Source organism: Phacochoerus africanus, chromosome 1 (genome assembly GCF_016906955.1).
Source record: "Phacochoerus africanus isolate WHEZ1 chromosome 1, ROS_Pafr_v1, whole genome shotgun sequence".
Classification (NCBI taxonomy): Eukaryota; Metazoa; Chordata; class Mammalia; order Artiodactyla; family Suidae; genus Phacochoerus; species Phacochoerus africanus.
In genome coordinates, this window is record NC_062544.1 from 34,416,656 (window position 1) to 34,429,675 (window position 13,020).

A 13,020-nucleotide genomic window follows, 5' to 3' on the forward strand; every position below is an offset into this window, starting at 1 on the left:
GGGTCCCGGGGATGGATTTGAGAGCAGAGTCAGAGGCTAGGCTGAGGGGTGCCCCGGGCAGGCAGGAAGGACCAATCCCCTCACCCCCATTTAATGAACTCTTCCTCAATTAAGTAATAACGAGGGGAGATTTAGGTCCTTGCCAAGTCAGAGATGGCCCTGACTACCCTGAAAAGACAAGCAGTAGAAGGAGAAGCGTCTTTTAAAAAGCTTGTGCCTGGAAGATGCCCAGCAACTGAACTCTCAGTACAAAGACATGGAGAGTTAAGTGTGGGGGAGGTGGGAGAGTCAGGGGACCAGAAAAACAGAGACCATTTTACCATCCAACACTCGCCCCCTCGCCCAATTTGGGAAGTCATGCATGCCATTACAAGAAGAAAATAGCGACGTATGTAATATTTTTTAAAAAATCACTGAGAAGCCTACCACCCATTTTTCAGGCATGTGTAAATTATGTCTATATACAGGCATACTTTATAAATGATTTTAAACTGAATTAAATTAATCTGATATTTAGTTTTATGGGGTTTTTTTACTTCACATTTCATAACTTTGAAAAACCTTTTCTTCATCACTGAATATTCCTTAATAATATAATTTTTATCAGCTATTTAATAATATTCTATGAGAAAGATGAATCAAAATTTAACTATTCCCCTACTGCTATTGTTTTCTATTTTTCAATTCTTTTAAGAGTTGAAATGGGAGTTCCTGTCATGGCGTAGTGGAAATGAATTTGACTAGGAACCACGAGGTTGCAAGTTTAATCCCTGGCCTTGCTCAGTGGATTAAGGATCTGGCGTTGCCGTGAGCTGTGATGTAGGTCGAATATATGGCATGAATCCCACATTGCTGTGGCTGTGGCATAGGTCTGATCTGACCCCTAGCCTGGGAACCTCCATATGCCTCAGGCGGTACCCTAAAAAGCAAAAAAAAAAAGTTGAAATAAATATTTTTATCTATAAATCACGATCCTAACATCTGACATTTTCCTTAGATTACCTAATTTTACTATATCAAAGGGTCACTGTGAATTCTTAGGCTCTTGGTACACACTGTTACACTAATTTCCTAAAAGTTTATGTCAATTTATACCCTTGCCAGCAGCTCATGAGTACCAATCTTACCACAGGCTGGTCAGAATTCAGTATTAACATTAAACAAATTACTGATTTTATAGGAAAAAACCCTTATATTAAGTTTTAATCTTTGTCCTTTGACCATTAACAAAGCTGAGTATGGTCTCACTTATTTTTGATCATTTTTATTTCTTTAGCAAATGATTTGTTCTTGTGTTACATCCAATTTAGTATCAGAAAATCTTAATATTATTGATTTTAGAGTTCTTTCTTCATTTAAGAACATATAATCTCATAATATCGTAATTGTAAAAAAAAATTAGGGAAATGGGATCTGAACTTGAACACGAGAAAAAAAATTTCACTCTGAAAGATAAATTGTATGTTTTGGATGCAAATACCAAAACCTTACAAAATGAACCTTTATCTGACAACGGAGATGGATATTCTATGTATTCTTCAAACAAAATTCAGCTAATAAGTATGAAAGGCCTACCACTGAAGGATGTTTGGAATGGGGTTTTCTCACAAACCTAATGAACCAGGCTAAAGTTTGAGGTTTTTCCTCTATGCCTTAGGGGAAGGAAAAGGGCAACAAACACGATCAGAGCTCATCTTTCACTGAAGTTCCTTCTGCCCTTTTCTACATCACGTACAGAGTGGACACAGAGCCACAATGACCACGGAGCCCACGAGCCACCTGAGCCTGAAGCCACTTCTACCCCTAACACAGTCCACCACTAACTTCCATATCTTTAGAAGAGGCTAACAGTGCCACTGAGTATTTTATTTTATTTTATTCTATTCTATTTTATTTTAGGCCGCACCCACAGCATATGGAGGTTCCCAGGCTAGGGGTTGATTCGGAGCCACAGCTGCTGACCTACACCACAGTCATAGCAATGAGGGATCGGAACCCCATCTGCAACCTACAAGGCAGCTCATGGCAATGCTGGATCCTTAACTCACTGAGTGAGGCCAGGGATTGAACCGCATCCTCCTGGATACTAGTCTGGCTCGTTAACCCCTGAGCTACTATGGTTTGGAACTGCTACTGAACACTTTAAAAGCACAGTGTGAATATCAAAGCCTTTTTCACATATATTCTCTTGATTTTTACAACAAAGTTTTGACTTTATTTATTTTTCTTTAATCCACGAGATAGGAAGGAATTATTATCCTTCCATTATAGATAAGGAAAACAGATTCAGAAAGATTGAGTTTTTTTTCTCATGGTCACAGAGCCCAGAGGAAGAGCCCCAACCTGGCTCCCCTGCCCTTCACCCCCAATGCCCGCTCCTCCAGCAGGACATGTCCCAGTCCCCTCCACCTCTCTTGCTCCCAGCAGACTGCATAGCTTGTGTTTCATGAGTGGTGATGAGGGGACCAGGTACTGGATCCATATAAGGAGAGATCAGAACTTGTATCAGAACTTGCATCAGTCTTGTATCAGAAGAGATCAGAACTTGTATCAGAACTTGTATCAGTCTGATAGCAGGTATCAGAGTGTTAAGAATAAGTTCCCGTCGTGGCGCAGTGGTTAACGAATCTGACTAGGAACCATGAGGTCACGGGTTCGATCCCTACCCTTGCTCAGTGGGTTATTGATCTGGCGTTGCCATGAGCTGTGGTGTAGGTCTCGGACGCGACTCGGATCCCGCATTGCTGTGGCTCTGGTGTAGGCCGGCAGCTACAGCTCCAATTAGACCCCTAGCCTGGGAACCTCCATATGCCACGGGAGTGGCCCAAGAAATGGCAAAAAAAAAAAAAAATTAAAAATATAAAAATATCATAAACATGAAATAAATTATACATACATTTATATATGTTCTCATTCTGAACCTTTCCCATCAGAAAGGTTATGACCAATCAGTGCATATCACTGAACTCCGTATTAATATCCCCTTCCACTATAAAACCAAACCTAATTATTTTTTAAAAAGTTTCTATATATGGCTGTTTCAGAGGACAATTCACTTAACTTATGAAAATACACCAAGATATAAGTTCCATAAGGAAAAATACAGATAGAAGACATTTTAAAAATATAAAAATATCATGAACATTACATGAAATAAATTACACACACACACACACGCTGAATGGTTCTCATCAGAAAAGTTATGGCCAATCAGAGCATATCATAAACTCTGTACAAATGTCCCCTTCCACTATAAAGACCAAACCTAGTTCTCTCTTTTTTAAAAAGTTTCTATATATGGCTGTTTCAGAGGACAGTTCACTTGACTTATGAAAATACATCAAGAGATAACTTCCATAAGGAGAAATACATACACAAAATATGCAGAGTGCAAATATTTGGTTGGCAACATTAATAATTACACAATGGTAAGTAACTAAAAAAAAAAAACTACTTTTTTTTACAGGTGAGAATTATGAAGACTGCCACCTGGTGGATCCATCAGTTATAGCAAGTGCTGCCAGAACAAGGTGCAATGTTTTACTGCAATTTACTGTTTGTTTACCCTCAACAAATTCTTTCAAAGAAGGAATAATCTCTTATCAGAGAAATGCTATGGCTCTGTTTTTAAAAATAACGACAAAATGGGGCCAGCAGACTGTTAAGTGTTCAATTAGTTAAGTTTTACTTTAAACTACTTGTGTGATTAGAGCCCAGTGGGAGGGAAATTATTTTAAGCTGGCTGAACTGAATACAAAGGCAGAAGTCAGGCTATCTAGTCTCTTCTCTTTGGATTCCACATTAGTTTCTTAGTTGCCCTTGGGTATCTCACTGAGCTAGACTGTTTTTACATTTCTTCACAAACTGCACAAGAGGAATGGCATTCTTCCTGCATACCTGTATCCTCACCCCCTCCCTGATACAGCCCTAGCCATCTTGCACACTTCATCCCAGATGCTCTGACCTCAAGCTGCAGCCACACTGGTTCACTCATGCACCACTAGGACCTTGGGCTTCCTGTTGACTTGTTTTCAGCCACCTTCCCATACACGACACGTCCACCCATCCTTTAAAGCTCTGCACAGAAAACCCCCACCTTTCATCCCCGCCTACCCTTGTGGAAAGCTCTCTCTCCTTCAGAATTTGGGCCACATTTACAGTCTGTTCCTTTCATTTAACACTCTGATTGTAGTCTAGTACTGCCACGGCTATCCCCGTGGACAATGGACTCTAGGTTATGGGCCATCAGAGAACTTGATGCAGAGAACACCCCTGGTGTGCTCTAGATGTAAATCCTCTTTTGCTTCTTCCTAGCAGATAATCGTGGGCTGCTTTGCTAACTTGTCCCTGCTTTAATTCTTCTTCTGTAAAATGGGGGCGTTTATGCGTAGAGCACCTACGCACAGGGTATGAGGATTATCACCTGAGTTGATCCATACAAAGTGCTCCCGATTACCAACTGTTCTTATGTGTCATTTGCTGTGTGACACTTCGGTAGCTTGCACAACACTGCACATCTTGAGGATCCAGCAAATATGTGTGAGTGGTGATAATGATACTCTTTGATGGGCCCCATTTTAGTATCCAGAGCTTCCTCAGAGTTCACGGAAATGAAATTTTTGAAGCAGGGGCTGCTGATGTTTTAGGGCTTCTCTTATGATTGGGGATTTAAACAAATGCTCTCTTAAGAAAGCAACCTGGTAGGATAGACACTTTCCTGGATCAGAGTGGTTAAGCTGGGCAGGTAATCATGTGAGCAGGGGATATGACTCCATCAGTGTGGCCCCCATCCTCCACTATAGCGGTGGAGAGAGACCTCAGTGCCACTCGAGAGCTGGATGGAGGTGATTAACTCATGTGGCAGGAGAGGTCTGAGACAAAGCTGATGGAGCATAGGGATTCCGAGTCAATGCGGAAGTGAACTGGATGACTGTGACTTTCTGTTTCCTGTTGCATGTACATCGGTGCTTCCATAGCAGGTTCACGGTGAAGCTGGGTGCGTACATGGGGCCAAAGGTGAAGCCATGGAACACAGAATATGCTTAGCATGTTCACAAGCCAAAAGATAAATAAGCATTGTACATGGATTTCTAAATATACATACGACCCTATGTAATGGCTCTCCCACCCTTTTCTAAGGGTGCCATGAGGTTCTGTGAAGCAGTTTGCAAGTAAAACATCATGCAAATAGCATCTGAGGATATCAAAATATGGCCACCACCCTGATGGTCTGCCAGTGATGGTACATCAGAGCCCAGGGCTGGTACTGGTCACTTTATACTGTGTCCAAGAATTGCTGTTTAAATTTAGAAGAAAGCTGCATGGTTACAAGTTCTCTGGGAAGATAAGTAGATCCCCCGTGTCCACCTTGTTTGGTTACATGGTGGCTCCACTCAAGTGCTTCCTTTAGGAACCAGAGGCAGGATCCTCTGCTTGGATCTGAGACAGAGCATGCCCTGGCTTGGAAGGGGGCCTAATGCTCTCAGTTACAGCATGCTCATTGCTCGTGCCACTTGAGAGACACACATCAACCAGATCCAGGAATGAAGGCACTCCGAGGACAAAATGTTATAAATGGGAGCAACTGATTCTACCCAGAGACCTTGCCAGAGGCCTTTAGGGGAATGTACATTCAAATTTCACAGATGCAGCAAGAGACATATATCTACGTATCTATCTATATCTACATCTCCATATAGCTATTTTTAATGGCTGCATCTGTGGCATATGGAAGTTCCTGGGCCAGCGATTGAATCTGAGTTGCAGCTGCAACCTATGCCATAGCTATGGCCACAACCAGATTCTTTAACCCACCGAGCCAGGCTGGGGATTCAAACCTGAGTGGCTGCAAGTCAGGTTCTTAACCCACCGTGCCACAGCAGGAATTCCAGGAAGAGACATTTTAAAACCCAGAATCATACTAAAATAAATTATGAAGATGATCAAATACATATCAGCAAAATAAACAAATGCATATCTTCTAATATGTATATGTTTAGTGCTTCTTCTGATCTTATAAGCAGATGTGAGAAATAATATAAACATATACTATGCCAGGAATCAAGATGCATATAGCATAATACTGCTGTAAAGAACTAGGAGGCCAAATATATTACCATTTAAAATACATCTGACCTTCTCTTAACTGCTGATGCCAAAACTTGAAACACTCTAGTAAGATGAATAACAACCAACAGAAGCTCGCATATAAAACATAGATTTATTATCTAAACAAAAGGTGAGCTCTCAGAAAAGCTCAAGGAAAATTTTAGAGACAGAAGCACCTGCCTGCATACCTTTGTGGTCCCTAACCCACTGTTAATGTCACTGGATATAGCAGACAGGGGGGGAAAACTCCAAACAACTCCTGGGGGGTCCTTACTCACAAAAGGTCAATGGGAGGCAGCAATGGGGTGTCCGTGGACCACTGCGAGAGAAGTGGCTGGTCAGACTCATGAATCTTGGATCTCTTCTTGAATTTTGCCTTGGGGAGTCTGAGGTCATTTCAGGTAACTTGCACAGCCAAGGGACCTCAAAGCCTACAATCCTGCTCTGCCTCCCATTTCTTGGGCACTCACTATGATAGAGTTGCTCACGCCAGCTGGATAAAGAACAGTATCAGAGATTGATGGTGAATGAATGAACAAACTCAAGCATTACCCATAAAGGTGCCAGAAGTGGCATTTCCTTCTACTCAGTAGGTATTTTGCAAAGTTGGGGGTGAAGGAGACTCCAGCCATCTCAAGGTTTGACTCCCAAACTGAACAGCTTGAATGCCAAAACATAGGTCAAAGTATAACATGTGTGGTGCTTGGCTCCTCCCAGGGTAACTTTTGGACAGCAAGCAAAAGAGTATGTCATAGTACACCTCAACCCCATGGATTTAGTGGGTACCCACCTACATAACAGGCCCTGGGGAGATGCTGGGATGATGTGGGAAGTTTTAATGGTAGTTCCACGTCTCTTCGGCAGGGCTGCTGTCAGATTTACCCTGCATACAGTACCACCAGAGCTGATTTCCAACAGTGCCTACCGCTCTGCAATGTTCTCTCAATATTCAGTCCTATCCCTCCAGTGATCATTAGTACACCCAGAGTTGGGCGAAACACTGTAGGGATGGATGATAGCAAAGCCAGGCCCTAACTCCCATGGCGCCTGAGGCCAAGACCAAAATTTCCTTAATGATGTGAACTGACCCACGGCACTAACTTTCCTACAGTCTGCCACTTCCCAATGGACCTCTGAATATGCATGCTATCACTACTCCTGGAACCGAGGCCAGAACCTGACCTTTTGAAGAATACACCTGTGTTGGCTGGGGGAGGAGAGAAGGAAGGAGAAAAGTCATTTAACTGCACTTACTTTTGAAAGGCTTTGTACACCCACCTACCTGCAGTACCTTCCACATTCCTAACCCTCCTTCGAGTTCCAGCTGAGTGTCACTTCTCCGTGATGCCTCTCCCCATTCGCAGAACATTCTCTCCAAAAGCATGGCATCCGTCTCCCTACTCCAGTCCTGGCTAATCCAGCTGAACTTTATCTACCTGCACATACTTCCGACATCACCAATGCTCCTTGAGGACAGGGACCATACTGTGTTACCGACATCTACTAGGGTACCTGCCTCAGAGCAAGTGCTCTAGAAACTCCGTTTAAATGCCACCTATGTGTTTATGTCTTGTCTCTCAACAAGCTGCAGGTTATCTGACGGTATGGCGCACACCCCTGTCTGATAGCCCCTGCCAGCCCCACCCAGTGCGCACCCAGCAAGAGGCCATGCATAAATCCATTGACTTGTCAAATAACCCTGCAATAACTAAAGACTGTAATATTGACCACAGTCGGGTTTTCCCTGAAATAAACTTAAAGTCAAACTCAAATTCATCTTTGCTTTAACCAGATCCCTATGTGGAGCTGTAGTTTCTATTCTATAGTCAGCAGGCAGTAAAGCAAACAACTCAATGCACCTGAGAGGATCAGTGAAGACTGCTTCTCTCTATCGCACTCCTGCTTCTCACGATCTTCTTACTCCTCTGGCTCAATTCAGCTTACATCCCCCGTAGAAGCCAAGCTGCCCTCAAATTCATTTGCACCAGGGGGCAAAGGCCTAATGCCTGCTGGAACCCCCTCCTTCCATCCCCACCCTCCTTCCATCACTGACAGTGTATGTGACATGTTCACGGTTCTACTGCAAAGGAAATCCAGCTCTCAGACTCAACCTTCAGATCGGTCCTCAGAGTTTACTACCACTTTGTCCTCTGCTGTGTAGAATAAAACTTACTGAATGTTGCTGAAGAAAATCGCCTTTCAGATAATTTCCAAACAGATTTTACTAAGTGTGAGATATAAAACAAAGGGAACTCTTACTACCTACCTGTAATTTAGGTTAAGCAACGAAATTAAATTAGGACGTGACTGTGCAGATATACGGACAGACATGCTTTTCATGATATAAAACCAAGGAATTCATGCTACTTTTGCCCTTAATTAAACCTTAAACTACTTGAATACTCTCCCAGGAATGAGGATGAGTGTGTGTGGATGTGCCATACAGGAGAAATCTAGAACCTGAGTAAAGAACTCCTGGTGTGAGTTCTCTGTGGCTGCCTTCTTCACCCGGATGGCATAAAAAAGATAGTACCTTTAGCAGGAGCTCTATAACTTCTGTGTGGACGAGGCCGTGCACGGGTTCTCCGTTGATGTGGGTGATCAGATCCCCAGCCTTCAGTCCTGCCTGGCAAGCTGGACTTCCTTCTTCTACATTCTACAGTCCAAGAGGAGAGGACATATTCGTAAGCAAACAAACAGCAACCCTGACACTGCTTCTTGTGGCAGAGTGTTCTGATTTCATCAGCTACTGATCCTCCACTCATAAGAGGAAATAGGTAAGATGCTTAAAAGTCAACTATACTTTTTCTGTCATCCTCTTAAAATAGGATAATTCCTATTAAAATTGTTCCTGAAACAATTTGGGGTGATTTGAGAAAGCACTTAAAAAAAAAAAAAAGCTGGGGGGGGGGAACTAAGAAAAGAAAAAGGGAAAAAAGGATAGAAGTGGACTATCTTTAACTATTTCTACCAGCGTGGTATGCTGAGTGGATAATCAAATATGAGGTCGAACAAAATTAATTTTTGCTAAGTTCACTTCCACCCCGTCAAGAGCAAGAGCATGACACCGTCCCAAATGCCAGCTTAACAGAAAAACACATGTGCTGTCAACTTCGCCTCAGCTGACACAGTCATTCTCCAGTGTGCCTGGGGATGCAAACCAACCAGAGAGAGAGGAGACTGCTGGCCTTACCCAAACAATATGATGCACTGTGTAGATGTCACTGTCCCCGACGTACACCCGGATGGCTCGGATGGTGAAGCCGTAGTTCTTCCCCAAACTATGGATCACAACAGGCTGGTGTGGGCTGGCGGAAGCGCCCGAAGAATCCCGGCTGGGAGAGGAATCCCGTGAAGAAGAAGGGTCTGAAGACAGGGAATGGGGCGACATTGGACTTCCCAGGGGAGAAACAGCAAACATATCTGCAACAGAGAAGCAGTCAGTCATCCAAGCTGATCCCCATCCCACTCTCCCAGCAGCCAGCCCTCAGCAGGTGGCCTGGCCCAGGGTGGGGCACCGTCACAAAACAAACCCATTCGTTTCTAATAATGAAGAAACAATATCAAAATGTTTACATTGGTAACTGGTGTGAGTTTCAAAAAGGAGGCCTGTCAAGAAAACCACAGAAGTGTCTCTTTCTAAACTAATGTCAAAACTAATATTCTCAAGTTAAAATGTCTTAGGTCTCCACACTCATGAAAAACATACACAACACTTCGCTGCTATCTGGCTGAGATTTTTTAAAAGGTACACTGTCTTTTAATTAGAGAAACAAATCATAGATGCACAATTTCAAGTATACCCTCCCACAAAGAAGGCTGCATGGACTGCAGCAAAAGGCACCAAGGCTCCAAATCTCGCCCTAAACTACCTCAACGTGGTCCTTCTCAAATCCACCTGGAGAGCAACGCCTCAATTTACCTCGTTCGCAATATTATTGAGGTAGTACTGATTAAATACATTTGATCCAGAAAACACCGCAAGGCCAACATCTCAATTAAAGGATCACTTCCTTATCACAATGATAACAACTGATTCTCTTCACATATTACCTCTCAGCGAGGTTTCTGAGAGGATAATGCAGGGAGATAGTGAAATTTTAAGAAAGATTTAGTTTGCATTCTTCAACACCAAGCCTACTCTGCTTCCCTTGTTTTATAAGCAAACATGCTTTTAATACATAGTTCTTATCCCTGGTCTATCCGTGTGAACCTAGACAGATCTTAACTTGTCACGTGAAACTGCACGCATGTGTGTTTGTGTTTGAGAATAATCTAGAACAAGATGCAGAGGTTTGAATGTGAGCTCAGTCAGGGCCAGGCTACAAAGGCCAGTGGTACTGAAGATACCTGGGGAGCGGTGAGGGGCACTGGGGCTACAGCAAGCTGAAAGTACGCAGACTATCATTTGCTCTAATTCTTAGGTCCGCCCAAGGAGAACACTTAGCCAAATGCATCACTATCCAAGCTCCCTGCTCTCTGACTTTATGTGGCACCCTGATGCTTCTTTTCTGGTTACCTTCTGTCTCAGCAAAAGGCCAGGTGCACAGACGCACACTGGTGGGCAGGCAATTTCAAAAGGTGGCCAAGGAGGAAGAAGACAGAGTGGACACAAAGAACCAAACTGCTAAAAGCCAGGCCCCCAGGCCTTTGCCTCAGGACATTTGCCCTCATCTCCCCAAACTGAGTAACTGCCATGCCGTCACCAAGATACGGGCTTTCTCACCAGCTCTCCAAGTGGACTGGACCACATCCCACTTCCCTCCCCAACTACAGCTGCACTGGGGCCATTGCCTTCCGGTTCTGAATAGTCATTCAAACTAGGGAGAGAGGTGTTTGTTTTATGGTGCCAAATGGACATCTCCCAGAGAACAGAATATGCTACAGTGAGTACTACTTGCAGATGAGCCTTTGTTTATACGCAATTTCCTTCTGCACAAATTGGAAATTTCAAAAATGTAAACAATCCCTTTCATACGTGGTCTGTATTCTTCCACATGCAAGCCATCTGCAGTATAATTCAACTGCCACTTCCACTCTCTGACATTTGAGTGATAAGTCATGACCACCAGGGTGTATACTTTCATCTCAGCCAGTGAAATTACTACAAGCTTTGTGATTAGCAGAGGCAAAACTAGGTTGTGGAAAAATACTGCAATTCAACAAGACCATAATTAAGCCCAATCTTTTTCTTTTTTAATGTGGGGCAGAAAATGATGGGACTACCAGTAGGAGGAAGCATAACCCAACAGACAGGACTGATAAAATGTGTAATTTCAGTGCTGTCTGTGACTTTCTGCATCTCCGGAAATGAAAAACTCATGTTCCCTGTGTCTATTTGCTCATTAATTAGATGAGAAAAACTATACTTAGCTTTCCAACACAGATGCTGTAAACAGCTTTGGAAAGGATATAAATGATGCATAGTCTGGGAAAGAAAAGTTATTGAGGAGGGAAATTTATCACTTAACTTGGGGTGGGGTGGGGGGAGAAAAGAAAAGAAAACAAATAAAAGAAATAAGCCTTTGTGGGAAAGGAGCCTGTCTCATCTCCCGCTGCAGAAAGAAGCAAGAGGGAGTAAGCCACGTATGCCCTCCAGGAGCTCCGGAGGGAGACACTCAAGAGGGCTGTGTCGGCACCCCCATTACTGCTTCAAGCAGTCTTGCATCTCAGTCTGCATTCCAAATTGGGGTTCTGGGGGCGGGGGGGGGGAGCAGCACATGCACAAATCACACAGTATCATGCGAGTAGATGTCTCTCTACCTCCTGGGATCATGAGGGACAGAGCACTGGCAGAAAGGGACTTTGTGACTTTCCCCGAGATTTTCTTTTTCTCTGTGCTTTCTAATCGCTGCCGAGCCATGTGAGGAGCGGGTTCACTGGAGGGCTTTGAGGAATTATCTGTACTGTCCACACACTCGCTTCGTCCATTTATCTGATCCAAGTGCTCTGAAAAACTGCCAACTGCACAAAGAAGAAGGGATAAACACGTTCAGGAAAACCTGGGATAGAAGACGGTGGGGAGAGGGGAAGACAGAGAGAAGGAAGGACAAAAGCTGGGAAACAGGTGCCCACGTGGTTGATGAGTCCATGTGGTGTCAGGCAAATATGAAAAACACGTGACTGGTGTGAGCATGCTGATGCAGAGGAAGGAGGACGGAAGAGACATCCATTCAGATTTCATTCTACTTGTGCACAAGTCTGCTAACTCGCAATCAACTCCATTGAACTAGAAGAGTAATTAATTGTTAGACTCTGTATCTTACAACCCTAGTAGAGACAATTCTTTCCCCCGACCCCACCATCAAAGGCCACACTGAGAACCAAACATCACCTTATGAACTCCACGACCACCCATCATGTACTGATTATCCTATGCTACTAATGACCATCATTAGCGTGGCTGTGAATACTGGGATTTGCCATGTGGACATCATTCAGTCACTACATGGAGACATATGCCTGTGTCATCTCCTCCCATCTTTCTAGGGCAGATCTCACAGGAGGCTCAGGTACGTAACTTACAGAAAAGTGCCTCAAGCGTCACCTTCAAACTCCCACACCAGATGCCTCCTTTCACTCTAAGCTCCTTGTAAATCTCACAGGACAAGACCAAGGGGACACCTGACTTCATTACCCAATGGCTTGATCCATCTTCGTGGCTTTGAATACAGACAGTGCCACCTGCTGGTCAGCCCCCAAGTCCTAGACCAGTGGAAGATCTGTCTCCCTTTAAGCCATCCATCAAGCCTTCTTTAATTTTATTAATCCTGAAAACAAACTGGAGGTTTTTTTTTTTTTTTTTAAGAAAAAATTAGGACTTCCCTCATCAGAGGAACATAAGAGAATACATAACCATGTAGAAGCATGCAGGATTGGGAAATCAGTGATATCTGCCTGGCCACTGCACAT

The 13,020-nt window shown here is 43.5% G+C and overlaps 1 protein-coding gene across 4 annotated transcripts in view; it reads right to left on the bottom strand.

Annotated features, from left to right (window-relative positions):
• MAST4 (microtubule associated serine/threonine kinase family member 4) overlaps positions 1-13,020 on the bottom strand; it is a 182,475-nt gene that overhangs the window by 10,038 nt on the left and 159,417 nt on the right. For 2 of the 4 annotated variants that reach the window (XM_047797712.1, XM_047797626.1), the window contains exons 21-23: positions 11,872-12,072; positions 9,302-9,531; positions 8,642-8,764 (exon numbers count right to left, since the gene is read on the bottom strand). In XM_047797712.1, coding sequence (XP_047653668.1) covers positions 8,642-8,764; positions 9,302-9,531; positions 11,872-12,072 — 554 coding nt within the window. The remainder of the gene's footprint in view (positions 1-8,641; positions 8,765-9,301; positions 9,532-11,871; positions 12,073-13,020) is intronic. The other 2 variants (XM_047797873.1, XM_047797795.1) reach the window with 1 other exon arrangement.